The sequence below is a fragment of the Halichoeres trimaculatus genome, unplaced genomic scaffold (genome assembly GCF_033239565.1).
Source record: "Halichoeres trimaculatus isolate MK-OKI-2021-1 unplaced genomic scaffold, fHalTri1.1 fHalTri1_scaffold_20, whole genome shotgun sequence".
Lineage (NCBI taxonomy): Eukaryota > Metazoa > Chordata > Actinopteri > Labriformes > Labridae > Halichoeres > Halichoeres trimaculatus.
In genome coordinates this window covers 11,380,803-11,407,291 of record NW_027437198.1, presented here as the reverse complement: position 1 = coordinate 11,407,291, position 26,489 = coordinate 11,380,803, and the positions used below count along the sequence as shown (strand labels likewise).

The window sequence follows — 26,489 nt, the reverse complement described above, 5'->3', positions numbered from 1 at the left end:
TATGAGGGATTTTTCGCCGTTTTTGGCCAATAAGTCGGCCAAAATTTGGCGAATTGGTGAAAAAAATAATAGCCCACCATTCCCGGCCGAGCCGCACATTTTGATGTGTAATTTGTGGGGGTTTTCTCAAAGCCCTTGGAGGAGTAGCGAGCCAAAGTTTTGGCCGGAAGATGAAGAAGAAAAAAAAAGAGGCGAACGGAAGAGCATTAGGGGCTCGTGGCTTCGCCACGAGCCCCTCTCCTGCATAGCTTGCTATGCAGGAGAGGGGCTCGTTCGAAGCCCGAGCCCCTAATAAATTTTTTTGTCACAGAAGAACATATACTGTGAATGCATTGCTGCATTCACAGCAATAAAGGCACATTTCAAAACTCCAAGAGTCAGCATATATAACATCCCATCACTCAGTTTCTCTCTCACACACACACACACACACACACACACACACACACAAACACACACACAAAGTCATATCTTTGTCTCCATATAACTTCATAAATATTTACGCAGCGTGTTTTGAGTGTTTGTACCTTTCGTTTAAATGCTCCCTTTTAGTCAGAAACATCAGAAAATGTGAGGATGAAAAAAAAAAAAAGACGGCACAGACATGGGCATGTAAACAAGTAACCACACATAAATATGATTGATTATGCGTCTCTGCAGACTTCACATTAACAACACGCAGCGAATTCCAGAGCTGAGAAAAGAAGCAGACATAGACGTGCCAAAATAACGCAGTTCCCCAAATTGCCACCAGAGGGTGGCTCCAAAAGTGAGTCAATCCCCATAGAGACCCATTTTAAAAGGATCAACTTTACAGCAGAGTTGAACACGTTTACAGCCGGGTAGAAAAACAGTGTTTGTTGAAAACTGTACAAGGGGCTAGCCTTTGTTAGCTTAGCCTTTGATTATGCATAATTAAGAGCTTGGTTGCTACTTCATGTCATCACATCTTAATCAGTTCAGTTGCTAAACCTTAGGGAAATGTTGGTTGTGTCGGTGCCTTAAAAAAATAGATCGGACAAATTATTTTAATAGTTTAGTTTTTTTAAATGATCTTTGGGTGACAACTCTGGTGACTGGGCGTCATATCAGTTTATGTATTTTCACTTTTTAGATTTTCTTATTGAGTGACAGTATTTCTGTGGACAGAGCACTGGAGCTTGAAGCACAGACTGTCGTAATTATTCAATCTTGGTGAGCTTGCTCTTCTCAGGCCAACTCTTAAGTCAAAATACTGTCACATCCTGCCTCCTGATGAATTCAACCAAGAAGAACTGGTAGAAGTCCATATCCAGTCTGGTAAAATCTCCTGTTATGATTCGGTGAAGGTGAACAGAACGCTGTAGACAATAACAAAAAGCAGCACCTCCACTACTTTCAACAGTACCAGGGCATTACAGCGAAACTACAAAGCAGGAGCAGTAATCCTACAGTCCCAGCGCCTTTAAAACACTCCAGTCACAGCACATTACCTTTCAATCCAAACTGCATCCCAGCAGTTGATGAAAACACTGCACAGCCTCTCTTAACTGCTCCACAACCCACTGAACTGCTGTTCACCCTGATACGGGCTTTGCATTTTAATTGACCACAGCAGCCGTAGCGTACGAGAAACAAATACGTGACAACGTGGGGCTGTGTCCCTTTTGACCACGGAGGGTGTACACTACAGCTCTCACTGCTGGTAACAGCTTCTATTAAGGGACGTGATGTTGAGAAAATTACAAGCTGGAAAAACAAGACATCTGTGGAATAAATCCCACTCAAAGACAGATACAGTTTGACTCAAGCTGAGTCTAGAGACCTCTACTGATAAGTGTTTGGTTACAATTATTGATGCTTTCAGAGGATGTATGTGCTGAAGAATGTTCTTGTGCTATGAATTTGTTTTTGAAAGACCAGATTTTTCACCATGGTTAAAAAAAATCAATGTGATCTACAGTGATCAACTTTCAAATGAGGAAACTGGCACACAGATATAAGAAATTTACAAACAACAAGAGGCCAAACTCACTTAGAGAGCTGCCACCTGTCAGTGACGTCTGCATAGCTGCGTTACAGTAAGGAAGTGTAGTAGTGTATGAACACAATCACTCCACCACCCTTCACTTTAGTCCACTGATGCCTGAGCAGATCCAGAGCAGAAGCCCAGTAGATCACTATTATCCTGTCAGAGCAGGTGTTGAACTGTGTGATAGATACAGTATGAAGCTGACAGAGTCATGAACGGGTGCTGAGCAGTAAAAGACGCGAGACATGCCCTGTGTGTGAACTACAGATGTGATGTGCAGGGTGATAAACAGAGATGGAGCTCTTCCTCGAGGCCTATCTGTCAGGGGATCTGTCACGTCGGTGCTTCACTGTTCATGAGGGGGCGAGGAGAGGAATGGATTCACATCAGCCAGGAAAGAGTGATCATCCACGATTCTTTTCTTTTCCTGCTCCTTTTGCTTTTGTTTCTGATTATATTATTGGGCTATCAGGCTTGATGTCACAGGCTCTGATTGTTGTTGGCCGGACAAAATTAAGCTGCAACATTTAGCCCCAAAAGTCTGATGGATCCCTCAAAGTCCTGGCGCTCTAACTTTCCAGAAGTTTGTGATTCAAATGAGGCGTACTGAGAAATACTAAACTCCACAACGGATTACCTACAGAGCTCATAAAGTGCTGTGAGTTTCACACCTTAGACCGACATAAGAAGTGGACTAGGGCTCAACCCTTCGGCCAAAGTAGCGCCAGCCAGAAACAGTCTCAGGCCAGAGTTTGATTCCTTCTGTTACTTACGGAAACCACTTGAGATACATTTTAAAGTAGTCATGTAAGTGCATATTTGTAAAACGTCAGAGGACTGTTGATTAACAAAACATTTATATAAATCACCCATTTTAGTTCCCTTTAACTGTTTTCACACACTGTTCGTGCCATCTAGAAAGAACAAAAACACTTTATATTTGGTCCCTCTCAACAAAATTTGATAAATTACTCTTAATTACATTTATTTTATGCAACACAAGTCCCATAAAAAGGCACACTGTCCAATCAGCAGCAACAAGGCCTCGTGTAGGAACAAGGGAAACTGGCCAAACCGATTTTCTCAGAGAGTTTGTGGATCCAGGAGTTCTCATTTCTTAGTGTCACTCAGAATGATGTTGGCCGTGACAAACATGAGGCAGGAAGCAGCCCACAGCCAAACAAACCACACCCAACAAGTGTGGCGGAAGGGAGACCGGTGCTTGTTGACAGCATTCCGGCCCACCACGGGTTCCAGGTGGCGTCGAGAGTAAAAGACAAGACAAGCTGGGATGATGTACTGGATCCCTGTGCCGGCGTACGCTCCTGTAATGCCCACCAAGGACTCCAAGTTGTGGGTGCAGAAAGCCACCACAATCGGAGGAACCAGGGTGATGAGGGGGAAAACAATACGGTCCACCACCCAAGGGTAGGTACCCCCATCCCGGTGGAAGAGGGTCTTCCAATTGTTGCGAAGTGTGACAGCAATGATTGGGAAGTTGGTGCTAATAGTGAAAACGGGGAACAAGCCCAGGAAGTAGCGCAGGAAAGGAATATTCAACACATCGCAGTTGTCTGTAAAGTTCAGGGTGTACATGTCGTGCAGCAGTGAGCTGTCAAAGCAGAAGATGGCGGTGAAGGACAGGAGAGCGTAGAACCCCAGGATCAGGACGTAGTCCGCAAACACCAGTTTACCCACATGTTTTTTATCCGAGATAGGTGTCACCAGAGAGGGCAGGGAGTGCTGACACATGAAGGAGTAGACGCACACCCCAAACAGGTTTGGCACTCCAGAGAGGGAGGCGGCTGGTGGGTGGCCTTCGCCGGTGCCTTTACCAATACGGATAAGAGCCAAGATGATCATCATGGTGAAGGCTGCAGACAAAAAGAGAAGAAGAGACCAAATTATAGACAAAGTTTTTACAAAGAGATGCACAAATGCTTGAAAAATTCTTGATTTTGTTATTACATCTGACTACAGTCAAATGTTGTTGGAAATTAGACATTGGTAGTGTCCAGTGATGCAAAAGTAGACCTTTGGTAGCAAATCCCATAGAGGTAGTTCAGAGAGGATGTGTGCAATAGCTTGTACATGAGAAGGGGAAAGGAAGATGGTAATACATCCAACCAAACAGTTAAGATAAAAAAATAAAGGTCTGTTTTTGAAAGGCTAATTTGGGAAGGACTCCTGTTGGGTCGTCAAAGATGTCAAAGAAAATACTTTTTTATGTTTCAGGGACTTGGCGATCATCTTTAGTTGACAGGTGCTGTCCTCTGTGGCCACATTGGATTGATTAGTTGGAGCTATAATTAAAATTCAGTTTTTCAGAAGAACACATCTAATAAGATCCTGAATCTGACCTTGAAAAGCTAACTGTTGAAGTCTTGCAGCCACAGTAACCTACTTTCTACTTCCTGGTCTCTATGCAGTCTGAAAAACACAACCGTTGTATGAGCATGTCTGGCTCTAACCTTTGACATTATGGTTCCATAGCACTAAATCAAAATCCCTGCAGCATAGGAGGAAGTGGAATGATTAAATTCCTGTGGTGGGTATATTTCCATTGATGAAGAAGCTATGTTTCCCCAGCAGGAGGGATACAAACACAATGCATCAGATTTTAAACATCCTCATCATGAATAATGTTTATTTCCCCACTACAGAACAACCTTCCAGCAGTTTGTCCCAGAAACATCAGGCGTAACAAAACTAACTGGGGAAAATTTCCCATCCCAGCATGAAGTCATTGGAGCCAGTTGAAGATAGAAAGCTCCCTCCATGTGTCTCCACCTCCTGCTGTTCACTTCCCATCTCCATTTGATTAAAGAGGTGCCTTATTGCTAACTAGCATGAGCATGTCTAAAGGGGACCCCTGAGCACACCATGTGGTCTGGTTATGGGGTGACAGTCATGTGACCAGGTAAACTATCTTACCTCCATGCACTCAATCAGGCCGTGACACCAGGGGTTAGTCATAGCCCATATTGGCATGCAGCCAGCTCCTCAACTTTCATCATCAAGCTGTCCTTTAAACACGGGGTGACATTTAGAAAGTCCACCCATTTGTCACACATGCAGAAATGATTCTATAGCACGGACCTCTGTGGGACTCAGTGTTATGAATAAATGAAAGACACAGACACCTGCTGCTTTTAATGAAGAAATCTAAAGGGTAAGTACAGCAGGTCTCAGAACCTAATGTTTCCAGCAGAGGTTGTGGTGCTTGATAACAGAGGAGTGAAAGAGAGCAAGGTGGGTACTAAAAGTTTCTAACAGGCTTCATTAATCAGATCCTGTGCTCTCACAGTGACACTTTAATGTACATCAGGAGGACAAAACTCGTCCTAATTATCAGGGACGAACCGAACAAACAGAAAGGGCAACTTTCAGCAGAGGTGTTGGAGGTAAATAAGGAGAAAAATAAAGGAAGAAGAAGTCGTCCCTGGGTTTCTGAAAAAGACACAACTTAAATACAAGTTCAGTTGTCAAGAGTTTGTCAAGTTGTGTGTTTTTATCTAACAGTTTCTACAATTTCATGTTTGAGCCTTTCATTCTGTTTTCTGACTTGTACTTCAACCTATTTACAGAGTTAACGCTCTATTCTTATCTAATTTGCACAGTGTGAGCACATACTGTGAGTTTTGCTCCTTCGTTGAAATGATTCACTCATAAAGAGTAAGTTTACATTCCATGAAATTTACACGCTTGATTAGTGTCAGCCAAGCCTTTTAGTACATACGGTAGATCTAGAACAGGATCTTCTGAACATCTGTCATCCTTGTTCCACACTCATGTATGAGTTATAAGCGCGCTCACATATCTGCTGCCAAAGTGTAAACCTGTCTCTGCAGGTGGTCAATATTTAATGCTTTTTTGGCTTTCATCCAATGTAATCTCTGGCTCTGGGAGAGGCTCTGGGACTTGCAATCCTCCCCATTCTGACCTCGACCCCTCCTTACACGCAGAGGTTAAACTGCTGGGCAGCAGACCAACTTGCAAGGACATGGACACGTGGATGTAGGACTGCAAGTATCAATTAATTTCATCACACTTTCTCTGTGTTAAATGTGCTTATGTGCTTTCTGAGGTATCTTTTTTTTTCAAATGAACAGTTTAAAACCTTAAAAGGTGAATTAAAGACTCAACAAAAATCCTCCACTGTTGGGTATCTGAACCTGACACATGCCTGAAAAGAAGCCTTAAACAGTTTCTGCCAATCCACTACAATTTTAAAAAATGCCAGAACAAAAATCGCTCCCCTGCAGGAGCCCCTTTAGGTCATAAAACTATCTCCCTTTGTCTGCTCTTCTGAAGAAACGCTGATTGTTTTCTGCACAACTTTCTGCTTCCCTCTCCCCTTAAAAACATCTCTAATGTGTGAAAGAGCCGTCACCACTTCCCATCTGTCTGCTCCCTTTGCTCCTTCTGTCTTTTCCCTCCGTCAAACTCTCATCTTCATTCCACCTTTTCATGCGCAGCGTTTGGGATGTGTGAACGGAGCAGAGCCACCTGTCTGTCCGCTGTACATAGGGGAGGGAAAGTGGACTGAGGAGGAGAAAGGGAGCCTTTCTCCTCAGTGACACCGACGCTTGCAGGAAGGAAACTAGCGTGGGGCTTTTAATTAAGAGTGCCTCAGGGTGGTTGTGCACTAATACACTACCTAAAGCACCTTTTTGCAGCTTCAGCCAAGATTAAAATGCTGCGGGAGAGGCTGTGAGAAAGGACACCAAGGCTGGCTGTGCTGGTAAGCTCCAGGATAAAGGGTTATTCCAGTGTTTTTTCTAAACCTTGGTGCATGGGATCAATGCAGTTTGCACCAGTGAAGCGATGGTATTTGGGTCACTGGTGATCCCCACCTCTACCTCTATGGACCAAAAACTCCTGTTTTACAAAGTAAGAGACCACATTTTATAAATGACAGTGAATCTGAATTGATCAACGCATCCTCATTTTACAGGATTGTCTTTAAAGCACACCTTCATTCCCTCAGGGAGAGCTACAGCCTCATTCTGTTGCTGCCAGCTGAAGCAATTTAACAAAGCAGTTCCAAAACTCGTCACAGGCCATTAAAAAACCCCAAAATAGGTAAAAAAGAGCCCGGGTCTAAAAATACCAGACTTCCCTGTAAAATGTTAATAAGGGTTAACTACAGAATAATATCCAGGATCCCTCCAAATTGCAAACTCAAAAGCATAACATCTCTTCCTTTTCCACCCACAGAGCTTTATGCTAATGAGAGGAAGAGAACTCATTCATCTTACTTAAGACACAGGAACTAATGCCTTAGTTTCCAAAGAAATTGAAAGTCAATCAGATGGTAGAAAGGAGCCGAACACCAAGAACAAAGCCAGCAGAATGAAGATTTTTCATAATGTGCTCATTCGTCACCGTGGTGGGTGACTCACGCCTGCCTGTGACAATTTTATCGCGCTCATTGCACCTACAGCTTTGAATCTCAATGCTTTTGCAGCCGTGGAGTAGACGCAAATGATGCCTGATCACCTTGACAGCTTTGAAGGACCAAGGAACCGGAGTGTGGGGTTTTATTTACACAGTAAATTCAGCTCAGCCTGTGACGTCTTTGGACTGATGGGAATGACAGAAGCGAGTTTCTCAACCTGTCGTCTCTCCTTGTAGCCTGAGCCTTGTTTGACGGCCTTCTTTTTTATTACACATAGATAGATTTATAACAGGTGTCATTGACTAAAACCGTAAAACTACAACAGTAGCAAAATCTACAGCTGTGAGACTTATTCATTCATTCATTCAGATGTGTACAACTCTGCAGACCTCTATTGTGACGCCAATGCTCTCCCACCACACTCGACATACGTCAACGGGAACTGAGTAAATTGAGAAGGTGGCCACATTTCACGTCCACATAACTAGCGTCCATCCATCTCCCAGTCTGTGATTTATACCGCCTGGATGGGGATGGCAGTGACCTTGTGAGGAGTGCTTCAGCTTAACAACCCTCCAGAGAAGGCTCTTACAGCTGTATCCTCACTGGTAGCAAACAAAGCTGTTGCTGTTAAGCCAAGGCTGGCACACACTCTCTCAAAGCTCCAAGGAGTCGTTGACCGCGTGCAGAGAAGGATTCTTGAGGAGAGATGGGATTCCTGGACTCAATTAATGAGTAGGAAATGGTAGAAGGTGAGAGGGGGTGATCAATCTTCTGTGTGATGGAGCACGGGAAAGCTGCAATCTGGGGGGTCTGGTGTCTCTGAGAGGGGGGACACTTAAGAGCGAGCAATTCTCAGTGATGATAGTGTAAAGGTCAAGGGCTTCCCAGCTGTGCTTGAGATGAGTGGGCCTGCTGTGAAAGCATTTCCGATACGGAGGAAACGCTGCGTTCCATGCACTGCGTCTCTGCCAATCCAAACATGTCTCCCCCTAGTGGTTTAAGAGCCCAGCAATCATCCCATCGTTAATTAAGAGAGACTCGTGAAGCACGCTTGGGTTATCTCTAAGGTAATTAGCACAAGTCTTGGCTCTCCACCTCGATCTCACCAAGGTCTCTGGACCTCTTCCTGTGGTCCAGAACACGTTTAACATATCACAACCGGCGTAGGCGCGCTGCTGCTGCTGCTGAATTTGGAAGGAGACGGCGTGATGAGCAGCTGCTTTGCCTCGTAACAAGTCAAGTAATCTCAGATACAGCTATCAGTAAACACAGCACAGAGCAGCACAGCAGTCAAACGCTTCACACAGGGATGAGTCAGCCAGACTCCATGACACTATCTAACAGCTTCATGAAAACATTAATTAGCCCTCTCACTCTGATAGCGCTGAGGAAATTTGCACATTAAAACCAGATAACAAGTTAATACAGCCATCCTTATGACCAGCGAGAAAAAACGATTCAATTAGAGTTTGGGGATGTCTGCAGAATGGGCTGAATTGAGTCATGATGATATAAAGAGTGAATCAATGATATTCCTGTTTTATAGGGATGCAGCCTTCTAATCTAAGGAATAAGAAACAGTTGTCTCATGTTTAAGATGAAAGTGACGGATAGATTTTGGTCTTTGAAGGCGTCAAGACAGAAAAACTGGCATGTGAGCTAGCGTCTGGATCATATGTTCATATGATCATACCAATTTGCTTTGAGATATGATGTGAAACCTCCATTATCAAAAATCTGTGAGGCAGCATTAAAAGTGTTGTAAGGGGGATCTGTGTAAATTAGACTGCAGCGCCACCATTTGGCCCGGAGCTTTATGCACAGTGTCATTAAGACACATCCTGCCAGTGCTCATCTACCAAGCAGAGCTAATGTAACCTCACTCTTCATTTTATTGATAGACTCTCAAGTAGGGTAGTGTCATATCATATCATCTATGATAATACCAGTATAATTTTTTTGACAATATAAATTTGTTATTTTGGGATTTTTACAGTGCAGAGACGCAATGACGTGTGATGTTCCCTGCTGTGTACAAAACAATAATGGCCGAGAGCGAAAGTAGCACAGCAGCATCAACTTCGTCCTCACACGAGGATTTAGTGTCTAAAAGAGGGGCTACCTAGGTGATGTGGAGGTGGTTCAGCTGAACAAAGATCAGACACACAGCAAAACACATTAAATGCAAAATGTGCAGGAGAACTATTACCGCAAAGGGTGGCAACACCACAAACATGTTCCACCACCTAAAGCTGAAACACACGGCTGAATCCAACCAGGCAATAAAGACACGTGAAGAGGATGCTAAAGCCACATTATTATTGGTGGAGTTTTTCGCCTCTAGGACGGACATGTGGTCGAGCTGAATGTCTGAACCCGATATCAGCATTACCCCTAATTCACACATAAAACCTGAGCGCCCTGCAGCACAGCGCAGGGCAGGAATCCCACCCACGACAACATACTTTCATGGTAATTAATTAGCATGTGAAGCTCATCTTGTCCTCCCCTAACTTCAGCTACTTCAGTCCATGCCTTCTCCTTTTTGTTGGTGTCTTTATAGAAATAATGTGTTGTGTCGCATAGAATTATGAAGTTTTTCACCTGCAAGATGAACTTTTCCTCCTCCAAAACGTCAGATTTCCTCTGGATCTGACCTACTTACTATGTTTACATTTTAAGCTTGTGTAGTAGTAGTAAATAATTGGAAAAGTGGCTTCCACACTGTGTGTGCAATAAAAATGCTGTTATTCAGAAGCAGCAACCACTAATAATAAGTTGCTCATTTTTCCCCATATTGTCATAAATATCGTTATAACAAATTTCCTCAAAATATTGTAACATAATTTTGGGGCTATATCCCCCACCCCTACTCTCAAGTTTGATCAGACCACTGCAGAATAACTGCTGCATCTGGGTTGGAATGAACTTTATCACAAACAGTTCAGTCCCTGTACAGCTCTATCACTCTTCTGTTTAGCTTTCTTCTGCTCTTCTGTCCTTTTTTCTGTCTGACAGTTAGGCTCCAGTGTCCACCATTACTTCAGATATGATAAAGACTTTGATGTGCCATAAATCAATCTTGTTTGACCTGATCGAGAAGCTAAAAGGTGGCATTTCAAAATAAACCATATTAGCGCTGACAGTCTCATTTTAAAGAGTGAATAACAATCAAGCATATATCTAGAAGGAAAACTTTTTTCAAGATCTCTAAAAAACTCCTCACAGCCACTTTAACTGCATTAACTGTTCTTTAAAAAAATACTCTTGAATAGAAACACAAAATTAATGCCACAGCTCTTGAAATAAAAGCACAATAAGGGCCAAATATGCAGGGAGTCCAGTATTTTTCTATCCCACAGCTTTGATTCACGTTACTATAGTAGCAACAGACTAACAGAAACTTCAAGGGAAACAATCCCTGGAGGTCAGTGTTTATAATTATAAGCTTAGTTAGTGAGTATTGATCCAATTGATCACGTTCCCCAACCAAAGCAGACATCCGAAAAACATTCCCCTAATCACCCTGAAACTCATCTCAGCGGGAAGTCCGACCCCTGATTACACAAACAGACATCAATACTGAGCAGGGAAAGAGAGCAGGAGCTCAGAAAACCTCCAGGAAAGGTGCCTGTGATTGTGTTTATATTTAGCTGCACTGGGAAGAAAATGTCTGATGTTTGAGTCCTTGGCCGACAACAAGACTGTGATGAAGACCAAAACACAGCCATTTTTTCTAATCTGCTCTTAAATGTAATTTTTCTGGACCTCTGAACTGAGGTTCTGTTGTACGGTCCATTAAAACCTGCTCATATTTCAGCAGGTCCCCTGTGAGCCGCCTGCTCCGGACAAACCCAACTTTCCACTCAAGCAGCCAGCAGAGTCCCCCTGACCTTCAAAAACAATATCTCCATCCCTCACCCATTTCAAATGGCACCAGGCAGCTGTGAAAACCCCCGCGGGCGTTTCCTTCACTCCTAACACCATGTTGGAGTAAACTAAGAGCATAAGATGGATGGTGAGACCAATGGATCACTGAGGCTTATACTTACTGTTGTTTTTGTCTGGGGGTGGAGGAGGAAAACGGTGCTGTTTGACTTCATTTTGTATGGATACTCAGGCAATCTCATTCGCCAAGAGTAATTATCAGCAGATTTTAATACATAAAAATTAAATTTGGTCAGGGGGAAACTCTTTAAAAGATCAAAATCGCATGCTTCACTTAAGTGCACAATAAAACTTCAGGCAAAGAATTTATAGATAATTAAATTACTGTTGTCAGAGGCTGAAAGTGTGGAAAACTTATAACTCATCCTGGCTCTTACATTATCTTAAACTAAAGCCTTTCAGAGGAGGTCTTAGGTGCAAACTAATGAACTATTTGCTCCTGTTTTTCTGTGTGTGCTCGTATTTATTTGTGTTATTCTGTCAGTATTGTTGCTGAGTTTGGGATATTCATTAATGTTTATGTAGAGTTAAAACCCTTGAGTATTTTTTTGTTGATTTTTTAGAGACTAAAAGCTCATGTGGGAATAGGCATTGGGGTTAGCTGCCAAGTAATAGTGTGCAAAAACTGCAGTTCCTCAAATGTACACACGAGGCTGACCCCAAAATAGCCAAGGAGTCCTCTTGACCTCAGTGTTAAAATTCCAGTTATGACAGCAGAAAGAAACATCCTGATGCTGATAATGATTTTGGTCTTGTAAGCTCATGCCAACCCTAGCCACACTTAGCTAACATTTTGAAATGATCTACCTGTAAACTATATGATCCCATTATTAGCCAAATTAAAAAAAAATAATAAAATAAAAACTGTCCCCTTTTTTGATTTTTTTCTCAGATCTCTCACATTAAGTCTACTAATTAAGCCAGAATTTGACTTAAAGCTAGTCCTCTTAAAACCCCTCTCTGAAAATACATTTTTTAAACTGTTTGACAAAAATAGCACTATTATGGAACACCACATACAAGTCTTTCAAAGTGACAGGTGCTCTTGGGAAGCACATGATCCATGTGTCACTCACTCCTCTGTTAATAAAGACAGTAACTCCCCTGACACTCCCAGTAGCTTTCCATCCATCCCAGCAGAGATAGACAGGAGTGATTAATACTCGTTTACAGCAAGAAGAGGCTGTTAACTCGTTCCCCTCCTCTCATCGCACTCGATACCAATTAGAGAAGATCTCCACTGCTCGTGTCTCGGGTCTTCTAAAGAGCAGGAAATCACACAATTCATTTCCCATTTGTGCAAGTTCAACATAATATCCAAGGAATGTGCTACACTGTCACATTCATCAGGTCAGGGTACCTACAGCTTAAGTCAAGTTAAAATCAAGACTTTTAAATACCGTTTGAAATTAAATGTGAGACCAACTTCACAATAAACACAAATGGAAAAAAACACCACAACAATAACATAGGGTTAGGGAAAATTATTAGAGTTCCAGCTGCAACCAATCAATGTTTTTTTGGTTCCACTGTCATAATTGCATGTTACCAAGAGATTCACTGGGTAAATTACTTAAAAAAAATAATAATTTCAGCATTTATTTTGAGATTTGGGACTATTCATATTCATACTTAACCTTGCAGAGCAGATGGACCTGCCTGATTCAGTTTCTGCAGATCCATCTTGCCAGGCTCCATTGACCAATGAATTCACTCGGCTAAATTCTTAACGGTGTAATCAGGTTGACGAGCAGACGTGACGTTAGCAGACTTTCGTACTTGTCAGCGTTCCTTTGATTTTTTAAAGGGCAACTCTGGTTTTTTGACACCTTGACCTTATTTGTAGGTGTGTGCATGCTCATATACTCACTAGGACAAACATCGTGCAGCTCAGAGTCCTTCAGAAGTTATTTAGATCCAACCGATTTTAGCCGCACTTAGCGGGGGCCACGGCAAGGGAGCTTCGGCGCGGGATATCGTCTCTGCAAAATCGCTCATTTCTGCTATATTTTTTCATCCATCGCCAGTGTTATCATAAAGTCAGCTCGTCTACCGTCTTCAGACTACGACTTCGAGTTTGACGGTTGTCCTTACCGGTTTGAGCCTGAGTACACGGACGAGGAGCTCCATGACAGAAGGATGCAGAGGGAGAGAGACGAAGAGCTGGCTCGAGAACAACAAACAGGAGCACGTCCACGACTTAATGTGAACTGGTGGTGCGCTTGTGGACAGTGTTCATCTATGGCAACAGAAGAGGAGTGTGTTTATGTTAACACTGGCGATGGATGAAAAAATATAGCCGAAATGAGCGATTTTGCAGAGATTATGTCCCGCACTGAAGCTCCCTTGCCGTGGCCCTCGCTAAGTGCGACTAAAATCGGTTGGATCTAAATAACTTCTGAAGGACTCCGAGCTGCACAATGTTTGTCTGAGTGAGTATATGAGCATGCACACACCTATAAATAAGGTCCAGGTGTAAAAAAAAAGGAGTTGCCCTTTAAGTTATAACTTTACAAAAACAGCAGCAGTCGTCTAACGCCATTATCACAGCTGTTTCTTGTGTTCCTGTGGTTGTTCGTCTATTGTTTCTCAGCAGTGGCGCACATTAGCTGGGTCATACCGTGGCTTGATGTGGATTGGTCTGTGGTGAGTGTGTCAATTAGAATGGTCACCCAATCACCTGCTGCTGATTTTTTTGAAGGTCTAAAAATAAATCTGAAGTGCTGCTACCCAGATGGACCAGTGAAATATTTCCGTGGCAGTTTTACAAGACTGGAGTGTCAGGTTATATCATACTAACACATGTTAACATTTTTTAAGACTTTTAAAAATTAATTGAAGACATTTTAAGCCCATCTAAGGCCTTGTTTTTAGATTCATGAATTGAATGCTTTTTAAACTTTTTAAGGATCCACAGAAACCCTGAATGTATCATTTTATATTTTCCTGTCTCAGAATTCAAAGATTGCCTTATTTATCCCTTATTTTCCAACAATTAAGTAAATTAAAGACAAGCACATACTGGTAACATTTTTGTGCATCATTTCCAAAGATAACATCCCAAAGTAGCATCTCATGATTATATTTACATTCATGTCACTTGCAGATATTCCAAGAGGTTAACACACTATACCACAGTAGGTATTTATGCATGTTGTATGCAGCTCCAGTCACACCTGGAGTACCCTAACTTCTTATGACATGGTGATAAAGACGGATCCTCAAAGGTCAACAAGCTCTTGAACTTTTTGAGAGGAATAAAGCTGACTGCTTGGGGTGGATGGTATTTGAGTCCTTCATGGTTTATGGTATACATGTTGCACATATAGAGTAAATGCCCAGCAGGTGAAGAAAGAGCATTTGAAGAGAGGCTTGTTCAAGGAAAGTAGAGCCGCTAAAGGTCAGGTGGGGAAATATTGGTGGAGTTATTGGCAGAAATGGCTTCAGGACATTACACAGTGTGTCGGAAATAGCAGGATGGCTGAATACTTTAATTTGGCAAAAGAGGAGCGCTGAGATGTGCTGTAATATGCACAGATGGCCTGAGCCCTTTGCACCTCTTTCTATTAAATTAATGAACAATTAGGAAACATGGCAGGAGGAGAAAAAGCTTTACTGCAGCTCTTTCTGCATGATCTAAAAGGTGTCACACTGTCCTGGGCTAATGGCCGCTCCACTGAAAGCCACAGCAGCAGGAAGTCACACCATCACTCAGGTTTGGTGTTAAAACGGGACTCAGTGGACGGGAAGGTTACTACAGTTGAGTGGCAACGATGCTGACAAGGCCAGAGCTGAGGGCGGGAGGCAGGGCCCTGACACAGCAGCCAGCTGTGAACCCTGACATTAAACACACCCCGTGTCCTCACAGGGCAGCACAGGTGACTGCAGGTGTAGCCAGGAAAGGTGAGTGATGGTCAGGGGAGGAGAAGGTGTCGTATAAGTCGATCCAGAAACAAGAATGTAACCAAATCTGATGATTGAGGAGGGTGTATGTAAAATCTAATCCCATTGGCTGTTGGATCCCTTGATGTCTGGACCTTGTTCTCGTGTCATTACTCAACTTCATGGAGTGAGCACTGAGCTTCTACTGGAAACATTCTGAATCATTAGCCGGGGTTGTAAAGAGCCCTGCAAACACAACACCAATCAAACCGAACATGTGAGCGGGTCGTGGGGCTAAAGAAGAGTGAAAGCTGCAGCTAAAACTACTCTCAGTGGACAGTGTGTGGATACTGCCTCTGTGTTCGTGTGAGTTAGCACGGGGCCGTGTGGGGGATGGCTGCAGCGCCATGATTCAGTGGTGTTGTGATTTTAACAGCGGGCACAGGACGGGCGGTTTATTTTCACCCGTCGCCCTGTGAGTGACGGTCCAATCAAGCTTGGGACGGGCTGTCAGGCCTGTCAGGCTGAGGAATGAGAGGAGATGGGAATCAAAGACACAGAGCAGGACCGAACCATGATGGACGGACCTGAGCAGAGCTGCCGCACAGGCAAGGGCAGGGAGGAGGGAGGGATGAAAGAAATCGGGGGTAGACACAGAGAAAATGGAAATATGTGTCGGTAGAAACAGAGGGCTTGAGGAAAGCACACTGGCTTGAAAAACGAATGATGACATCCGGAGAAAAGTCTAACCGGAAAATATTCAGTGTGGTGTTGAAAGAAGAATAGTTACAACAGAAGGCAACAGTGGCTTTGATGCTTCTGTTGTTAAATATATGGGAAGTGTCATTTAAGCCACTTACTGTTCACATCTCACTCGTATTCTTACTCCATATTATTTTCATCTCCTCAATCTGTACCAGCTTCATTTTATCGCATTATAACGGTAAGTTTGCCGTTATTTTTGCACCAATGAGTGGCAGAAACAAACAAAAAAACGTGTTAATGTATGCAAATTAGTTTGATCTTACCCAGCCAGCGCATGAGTGAGGTGAGAATCTGGAGATATTTGGTTTTCTGGGCGTTGAAGAAGGTGAAAGGCCCCAACATGACGGTAAAGATGCTCTGCAAGAAAAGAGAAATGAAGAATTAATGCCTACGTGAAAACAAGAAAGAAACAGATGTCAGAGTCCAAACCCTGTCCTGTAAAACCAGCCTTTAAGTGGGAGACTGCTTTTACTGTCCGATAACAAGAGGCGGGAAATACTTGGAAACAAAGGCAATAACATTAAAATGTCAGCCGTTATGAACAATGCTGTAAATGTCAGAGCTCGTCAGTCAGTAAATGTGATTTACCGTCAAGGAGTATGATGAACATCTGTTCAGTCAGACCTTTGAGATACTTCTGATTTTTAATCAACTGGTTTTCTGTGAAATGTAGAGTATTAAAAAAACTCCTGAGGCTGTATTTGTGTGCTTCACAAACCTTCACTCAGCTTAATAATGAGGTCTTTGAAGAGGGGTAAACAACCTGACAGACATCGTGAATTATCAAGCATTTTTTTACTGAGCAGAAAATCCAAATGTTTGTTATTTCTAACATTTTTAAGGAGATTTGGGGCTCGTATGCATGTTCAGTCATTAAACAAACAGTACCATTAGTCTTAACATAGTCCGAACGTAAAACATTTCAAAGTCAATGGAGACCAAGGTCAAGAGGTTCTTCTCTGCAGATCATAGCTTCGGAGAAACCTAAGCGGCTTCAGACTCATTGTAAAAAAACACACTTAGAGATTAACAGGTAGTATGGACATGTAGCTTTGTTAGCTTACTTTACAGGAACAACCAGGGCCTGTGTGCACGTTCACTCATTTAACAAATGGGACCATTAGTCCTAATGTTCTGTTATGGAACAGTCTGTTTGGCTGCAGCGTTAGCCACAAGCACGACTGCAAACAATCGTCCAGTTAACTAATTACACCATGAAAGAGACGCAGGTGCAGATAACGTCATAACTCCTGGAAAGCCCATCAAACAAATTTGAACTGTGCATGTCTACCGCTCATAAATAGCAATAAACCCGGCAAGCAGTAACGGTGTGACTGAGAGAAGATCAAGAAAAACATTTTTCAGCTGGAGAAGTAGAATTTTATTACTAGAATACAGCTGTTGTCAATGAGTCAACCAGGTAAACAATGAGAAAGAGAAAGTTTGTCGATCCTGAACAGAGTAAACATGTATGGTGTTTCCGAGAAGAAAACCTCAATAATAAAATCAGTGATACGAAAGCTGCTGCGCGAAACAAGCACCACAGCATTGCTTCAGTACCTTAATAAGTAACTCTTAAAGCAGTTTATGAACTCCAACATTTCACCACACACATCTTGGAAGGATCCAGACGTATAAAAGAAGAGAGCAAATCAAACTTGATAAACTGACAGCAGCGAGCCTCGCCAGTTTGAGACTTTGTCTCCCTTATCTCATCAAAAAATAATGTGACTCCTAAATCAAAATTTACTGTATCCCCACAGCATTGCCACCTTTCTAAAGGATTGTCCATTGTCTTTGCATATTTCATCTCAAACTGTGACGCATCGCCCGATGTCTGCATTTAAAAACAGCCAAACAGGCGCTGTAACTCTGCCGTTCTAACGCCTTTTGGCTGTTAACCTGGCTCATGTATTCCACTAACCAACCGTATTTTTTTCACTGTTAGTACAAACGGTCCGTTTTCCCTGCTAATGGCTTGTCATGCATACCAGCCCTGGCCATTTGTAATTTTTTTTTTTTTTTTGCACATTTGGGCCAAAACTGCATTTTGTACAAGACTATTAAAAACATTAATTGAGACAGAGCCCCTGAAAGAGGAAAGAAATAGTTAATACATTGTTGTTTCTGTTCTTCCAGTTCCTCAATCATCGTTTCTGTCATTATTTGTGACTTAGGTGTAAATAAATAGTGTAAACCCAAAATATTTAATTTAATTTAGGCACCAACATTCATCGTTAGTGAAGTGGGTAATTTTGTTGTGCAGAATTTTCTATCAAAACATTTTCCCCTTCTTTCTTTATATTTACATTCTATATTCACCAAACAAGGGGAAATTTTATCGTTAGGGGTGACCGATGAACCAAGCTTTCATTAGGAGAACACGCAAACTCCACAGTCACAGCATCGTCCTCCCAACTTCTCAGAATCCAACCAACCTGTCTGAAAGATTGGTGAACAGATTAAAAAATGGACCAATCCAAAGTCCACCAAAAAATCCTCTGATTGCCCGTCTGATACTTTTCTTTATCAAGAGCTGCCATCATGGCTCAGCCATCATAGCTCCAATCCCATCAGCTCCTCACTCCTCCCCTCAAGCCTACAAACTCATCCCCTTTCATCCGTTTCTTCCCCTTGACCCATCCCCCCTTTTTTCTGGCTCTCTCTCAGGGCTGTCTGCACACTTTGAGTGGCATGTGGTCTCACTTGTGTGCTATTTTATCAGAAGAGAAGCCTGCAGGATTCCAAACAAGGGGCTCACCGTGCCTTCCTCAAACATACACACACACACACACACACACACACAAACACACACACACACACAGGATGCACACCTTTAAGAGGAGGCAGAGGACGTCTTGAGCTCAGTGTTGCATGAGTAGAATCACAGTCACGTGGAAGACATCAACAAGAAACATGGTTGCAAAAATAATCGTAATGCTCAGTGGATAAAACATTTTAGCATTGTGGATCCTTGTGAGGGAATGTCAATCCTCTAATTTGGTGAAAAAATCTCAAACACGCTGTCCCAAAGTGATGATGTTGTGCAACAGAGATGTCCTGGTCAACACATCATTATCTTAAGACTTCAGGAAACATCTTTGATCAAAGCAAAATTATATAAAACAATCCCTTTGATATAACCAAACAGCTATTGGACGGATTGTCATAACATATTTTTGCCTGGATTAAAGATGTTTACAGTGCATCTGCGTGGCACGACAGTACAAGGGATGGCCTGTAGATAAATTCTTCCCCTGACAAATGCTGTGTGTCATGTATTTTGCAGTTATGTAGCAGTTCCGATTGGAGTACAATTACACATTCAGCATCAGCATATGCATCTTCACTTTAATCCTCAGTTTAATGTTGAGCATGGACTTGTTCCTCTTCTGCTTTACGGCATTCTTTCAATCCATGATCCCTTTTCATGTCTGTGCAGTAAATTATTAAGGTTCAGCTGATGTGAAAGGTTATTAAAGTCATCTGAACAATCCCCTGCAGAGTGTCTTCTCCTTGGTTTTGAGGAAACAGGGGACTCACTTCTTACTGAAAGCTGAATCAGCTTTTATTCCAGATGTACACATGGCCGGCTCCAGTGTCAGCAGGGGTGAGAGGGGAAAAATAAATAGCTTTTAATTCTGCTGAATAATGATGATGCCCGTGTGTCTCTATATTAAAGAATTACCAGCTGTCTTCTTGGCAAAGTGCAGCCAAAGCTCAAGGCGAGCCAAAGCATAAATCCCGAACATCTATTGGAGGTAATGAATGAGCCATTATGAAGAGAGATGTGTCTGAAGAAGAAAGTGAAATTAATGGCAGCTGGCGGACTGTCAGCAGAGTTTAGCCCTGAATGTTTCAGCACGGTCGGGCCGTTCCCACCACCTCAGCTGTCTGTCCCAGGATCACTTTGTAAACAGAAACACATTTGGCTGAAGTAAGATACACAAAGGTGTTTCACAAATCTTCGGTTGTAGTTGAAATCTTGAACGATCTGTGTAACAGTGAATAAAAACTTAGGTGTCACTTTAGGTTGAACAAAGTTTTAGAGTTTTGACTGGATGAGTTTTTACTCTCAGGCTGCAAATTTAGTAACTAAGTTTTGAAAGGACACAAAAAGAGGATGCTTAAAGAGGGGGTATTGTGCTCTTTTTCTGATTTTTTTTTAACTTTCCCTTAAATACCAATGTGCTACAGATCAAAATAATCCCTATTTTTCTCCCACTGGTGTTTTAGAAAATTCTTATTTCAGTCTTTGTGGAAACATTTTATTTTAGTTGCTGTCTCTTTAAGGCTCCACTCTCCACAAACCCCCTTTCTTCTGATTGGTCAGCCCTCTGGAGGTATGTTGGGGTGGCACTACAGGCAGGCCTTTGTGTTTAAGGCCCGACCCACCAACTTGTCATGAACCAGTTAGAATATCCTTACGTGATGACCTCATTATTTCAGCTGGTCCCGTGAAGATCTCATGGAAATATAATATAATTAAGACCTTGGCTATTTTTTCGAACTGTCGGTGGTTTCAACAACATTTGATTATGCAATGGTTTTAAATCTGCACATATTTCATATGAACATTCAGCATTGTTATTTAACATATAACTATAGAATATGGGAAAGTAGAATACCCCTCTTTAAACACTAAAGACCCTGACACATTTTAGCTTTTTATGCTTGGTTTTGGTTTCTGTATCTTTGTGCCTCATCTTGGTTTTGGTGGAGGTTTTTAGGAAGCTCTTAATTTTACTTCCAGTGTTCCCCTGTACCCCTGAACATCAAAAAAGTTGTACTGCCTTTAGTTAAGATTTGCACTCCACTCACTGTCACATCAAACAGTCTTTTTCTAACTATTCAGAAACAAATCAGCTCAAACACGGACAGATCTGACTGCACAGGGTAGAATCTGACCCAGTGTTGCAGAGACAGTGATATCCCCGAGGCTTAATAGCACCAAGTCTGTTCTTTATGTGGACACACGGCTGATGAACAGCTTCTCCACCCCTCATGAATCAAGACTGCACCTCCAACAGCTCCCAACCTTCCATAAAACCCCAGACCAAACGATGGCCTGAGGACCCTGGACTGCTGAAGCGTAGCTCAACAAAACGACCAATGCAAGAGAACAATACCACCACTCTGAAAATATACAACTTTAGAGCCTTCTTATTGGAAAAGATGCATCAACCAGATCACCAACAAAGACAATAATAAAGCCAGCATGGTTACATCACGGGACTTAAAGCGGTCCATGGTCTTCCTTAAAAGCAGAAACATGTAGAGAGGATAAAAGAGGCAGACTCCAGGAGAACAAGGGATGAATGTAACCTGAATTTCATAGCATGAACAGGATGAATGACACTCGGTTCCGATGCATTTATTCATTCAATACTTTGTTCAGGCTGTTCCAGCAATTTCACCCTCCTTCACTGGCTCGGCAGACATGCACATCCTGTCTGCGGTTTTGCTCCCCTCGCCACAGAAACTGCTTACGTTTCATGCTCACTTTAATAAATGTCTCAATAAACAAAAACAAACTGTCAGGAAAAAAGTGGCGTGAATCAATTCTGGCTGGATCCCTCCCCTCCCTACCCCCTTCCCTGTTTACTCCCCTCCGGCGGGCTGATGGGTTTTTGCTCCTCGGCTGCAGCTCGCTCATCAACTGTGAGCATTTCACTTCTGACAGGAAAGACATTCTTAAAAAAGCTGCCACTTCTCCTCCCTGTGTGTGTGAGACGACGGATTCTGCAGCGGCCACCTGCCGAGCTGCAATCACACACTTCAGTGAAACACAATAAACGGCGAGTTGGAGATGAGAAACTGCAAAAAGTGACCAAAGCAATCATGGGTACAAACACTAAGATTGGCCTATTACTTTTTTGTAGAGGGGGGAGGCTGAAGAGGAATCAACAAACGCCTGGGACAAACCTGTTGCATAATCCATCTAATGTTCAGGGTCATAGCCTGTGAGCGCTGCTTAGGAGGCCGGTTTTATCAAATTTACAATACAAAATTAAATCAAAATAGCAGCTCTACCCAGTTTCTTGATATATTTACCTGTTTTAAAACCTTCCTCCAAAAAATCTCTCCCACAATCACAAAAAGTTCTGACGCTGTGCAAAATGTTGGTAACACTGATTCTGATGGTTTGTAACTTTAAACCTGCAAAGACAACATCTCAAACTGTGTAAAGCCCAATTCCCCCCTAGTGGTCTGGTTTAGATCAGTACAGTTTGGTACGGGTTGGAGCGGTAAAGCCTGAGCCTGTTTGCGTTTCCACAGCAAACTGTGTCTTTCTTGAAAAGTAGGATGCTGACAGCCCAGTGAGCTACATAATGGCGTGTTGGCATAGCAGCACAACACAGTGTACCCTGCTAACAAATCCAACAAAAAAGAAAAATACAGCACAGTAAACAAAGAGCAACAATGGAAGACATCCAGCAATTGGCCTTCTTTGTGATTGGCATGTGGCTCTTTGTTACAAAGCGCAATCAAGCTTCGTTTCAGAGAAGACTGTGTTGCCACCTCAGCAACTGCTGTCACACAGGAAGTGACAATTTTTTTCAACCAATCAACGGACTACAGTGTTTCTATCTCCACCTTCTGGAGCCAGATTGGTATGTCTGGCACCCAGACAGAAGGGCTGTTTTCCAAACCACCTACTACACTAGTAGTGCCTACTATTTTGGCCAAAATTTAGTAGTAGTAGGCAGTATGCGAAAAGTTGCAAATTCTGCAGTTAGCCAAAAATCCCCGGATGTCCTATTGATTCAGGAAAATTTATCAGTATGAAACTGTTTCGGTTTCGGTGAATTATCGGCATCTACTGGAATGACTTAGCACTACAACTACAACACAACATTAACGTTAGACAATCCGTGAGATAGAAGTGAAGTGATGAGGAAGAAACACCAGTAAAGCTTGTCACTTCTAGCTGTAAAAGGGTTGTTTACTTTTACAAATTAATTTAAGCCCATTTGAACCAATAATTACTTTATTTTTAACTATATGTAGATTATATGGAAGTGGTTTTTCTATCAGCAGTAAATATAAAAAGTCAATCCCTCCCAGAATTTTTTAAAATAAACACTATAACTCTTGGTGTAATATTTAAAATCAAATATGATGCTTCTGCTGTGGTATGGAAAAATAAATTAAATATCATGATTTACCCATAGTTTGTTTTGTACATTATTCATTAAGGCAAAAATAAAACGTCATCTGTAGCTCCGCCTTCCAAAACATAAAACCAGAGTAGTATACTACAAAACAGACCCAACAGAGCAGTCACACTACATACTACATGCAAAAGCAGTAGGCAGTATGCAGTGCACACTACACACTACATTCACATGTACAATATGCATGTAGAATGGTGGTTTGGAAAACAGCCAAGGGCACCAAAAAGTGGGACAGTACAAGTCAGTAATTTTGGCACCTGTCCCGGTTTTATTGAAAAGAAACGTCACAGAGACCAACCGAACTGAACTGCTTAATGGAAACTGGGCTTAACAGGCCTGGGCTTAACTCTTCTACTACAGAGCCATGCTGTTGTAATTAATGCAGAATGTGGTTTGGCATTGTTTTGTCAGCCTGCAAAGGTAGATTCTTGTTCCAAAATAGCAAAACTCTCCACTCCTGAACATTTACTCAAAGGTTATTTGAAGATGTTAGACTACAGAAATGGACTGTCACTGGTCTGCAGATCTGACACATGATGCTTTTTGTTGGGTATTATTTCTTCCTTGGTTAATGAGCACCTGAGGTTTACAAATCCAGTTAATGACACATAAACACCTTAACAGATGATACAACAGGAATAATTGCCATCTCCTGGGTCCTATATTCTATTGTGGGAGGGGGGGTGTATTTATCAGCACAGCAAACGTTCGCTTTCATTCATATGCACATTTGGTCCTTTGTTGTGAAACAATCATTATTTTGGCTCCAGACCTCACTCCTGTTGGCCATCATCATTGGTACACCGAGGTCTCATTACAGACCGTGACCCAAATCAGAACAATGCTCTGAGGAAAACATCATTTTATCATCATGTCGGAGCCAGAGGGCCAAACAACCTGCTGCCCACCATTCTCGTAACCTACTTCTCTGTTTCACATCGTTTCCAAAAGCTGGGGTTACTTGTAGTGGCAATTTCAAAAGCATTTTCAAGCATATCTACTGTCGCTCACAGGTTTTCAGTTTCAGAATAAAAGCATGAGGTATTTGTCAAAGTTGTGAAAAAACTTCTTTCAACTCACTTTGAGTTCAAAGAACTTTGTCCCTCAACTCTCCTCTGTTTTATAAACTGCGAAAGTACTTTTGAAGAACCTAAACAACATCACTCTTCATCAAGTTTTTCAGCCCTCCATGTGACGTTCAAAAGTTATAATTCAGAAGTGAGGAGATTAACAGGGCTTAGATATGGTGAATGATCTCAATAATGGCAAAAAGCCACCGCCAACTGTCAACGCCGGCTGTCAATCACCTCTCAGGTCTATAAAGGACCAGTGTTTTGGATTTGTGCGGATGAGAAAGAGCAGAGAGTGTGGAAAGGCGTTTAATTGGCATTAGATTGCGTCAGCCAGAGGCCACAGGCCAATCCACTGGTCTCATTAATCTCCACATATGTGAGAGTTTTCTCCTGAGTCACGTGTTGCCGTTCCTCTTCATCCATCACAGTTGGGCTCCGAAAGTCGACCCCTGACTGCGCAAGTCCATTTAAGTAATTAATCAACATATTTCTGTTCTTTTCTCAGGGGTCAGCCAAACACTGCGAGAACCACAGATGTCCTCCAGCTCTCGGACGTCGCCAGGGTGGAGTTGTTATCCGAGGGAGATATCTGAGCTCTGCCAAGCTGTCGTTGTGAAATCACTGCTCAGTTTGGGAACGGTTTGGGCACACAGAGGGTTAGTAAGGGCGACACTGGGGCAAAGACCAGCTAAAAGTCCTGGTGGCTCCATTCGGTGGTCCAGCCTGGATACTGTTAATCTCCCCATGAGCCACGCTCACAATCTAACAGAGAGAGGGATTACAGTCACCAATCCCAGCGGTCCCAAGATCCCTCGCCATTTGTGTCTCATGTTAATCTTGATTACAAACAGATTTCAAATGGGAAACTGGATATTCTGATTATTCATGAGCATTTCAGATCTGTGCAAAAAATCAGAGCTTCAACCCGTCATTAAACTTTAATTATTACCTGGCTCTCGAACAATTTTACAAACACACTGGATTTATAATTTGTTTTTCTCTTCATTCGGATTGATTAAAATCAATCACCAACCACTCCAAATCATATTAGGACGCTCATGAAAAATGTTGCATCAACATCTATTCAGACAGATAATTTCATTCCTCGACTATATTTCATCTTAATGATGCAAAACAAGATGCTGGGAAATATCAACAACTATATTACAAACAGGAAACATAGGGCAATCCATTGCTGTGGTAGTGACATGTATGATAAAAGACTTGGGGTGGTCTGAACATGGTGGCAGGGAATGGAAATGGCATAAAATAAGCCATAAAAGCCCAGGAGATACATACCAACCTTTATGATAGCAATAAGAAGTCAGCTGATTCACTGAACACACAAGAAGTGGGAGGAGGGGGTAAGAGGGGTGAGACAGAGATGAACATGTTGGGGGTTGGTTTCAAGGGGAGGGCTGCCCAGGAGGCAACACCAGGAAACAAACTGGGAGTAAACGTCTGTCAGGATGAAAGAGGGTCTACCTTCAGCGTCATTCATCACCTCCAAACATCTCCATCAAGCAACATTATCAAAATTTATAAACACATGGATGGTTGAAAACAACAATACAACGTGTCATTTTTCACAAAAAGTTAATTGCACCACTTGTGACACGTCTTCATCATTCTTTACATTTCCTTTGGAACAATGCAAACACTGAGCAGCATCTAAACCATTGTATTACACATTATTAGGAAAATTTTATCTCATCTGATCCTATAATTAATGCATGATAATAACAAGATAAGTGCACTTTGGCAAAGAGCGCACATCTTAATAATTTCTCAATGGGGTGGTCAGATAACTGACAGGAAACTGTCACCAGTGTTTAGGTCATTAAATAAAGTATTTAAGGGTGATTCTTCAATTAAGGGAGTTTTTCTGTCCCCAGGGTAGTTTTCAAAGAAGAAAATATTTTTTTACAAAAAAACAAATTTGTAAGGGTTAGGTTAAAGATTTTGTGAAAAATATAACTGTGTCTCGATATTTTAATACTTTTTCTGTGTGTTGAAAATTCAAATGTGCAAGATTTTCAAAAAAAGGTTGGTTAAGTTAAAGATTTGCTAAGCTAACCGGTTACCTAGCATAAAATGTACACAAAATAAATGTAAATAAAATAAAAGTTCCTGCCAATTAGTTAAAAATTCAAATAGTAGTTTGTTTGGTAATGACACCTAATAAACATACTCTCACATCAGGGTGTTTAAAAGATCAAATTACTCAC

General features: G+C 42.1%; 1 protein-coding gene across 2 annotated transcripts in view; it reads right to left on the bottom strand.

The window, feature by feature from the left end:
• Positions 1-351: 351 nt before the first annotated feature.
• tmem104 (transmembrane protein 104) overlaps positions 352-26,489 on the bottom strand; it is a 64,055-nt gene continuing 37,917 nt past the window's right edge. For both annotated transcript variants that reach the window (XM_074697291.1, XM_074697292.1), the window contains exons 9-10: positions 16,274-16,367; positions 352-3,885 (exon numbers count right to left, since the gene is read on the bottom strand). In XM_074697291.1, the coding sequence (XP_074553392.1) occupies positions 3,122-3,885; positions 16,274-16,367 (858 nt within the window). In that variant the 3' untranslated portion in view covers positions 352-3,121. The remainder of the gene's footprint in view (positions 3,886-16,273; positions 16,368-26,489) is intronic.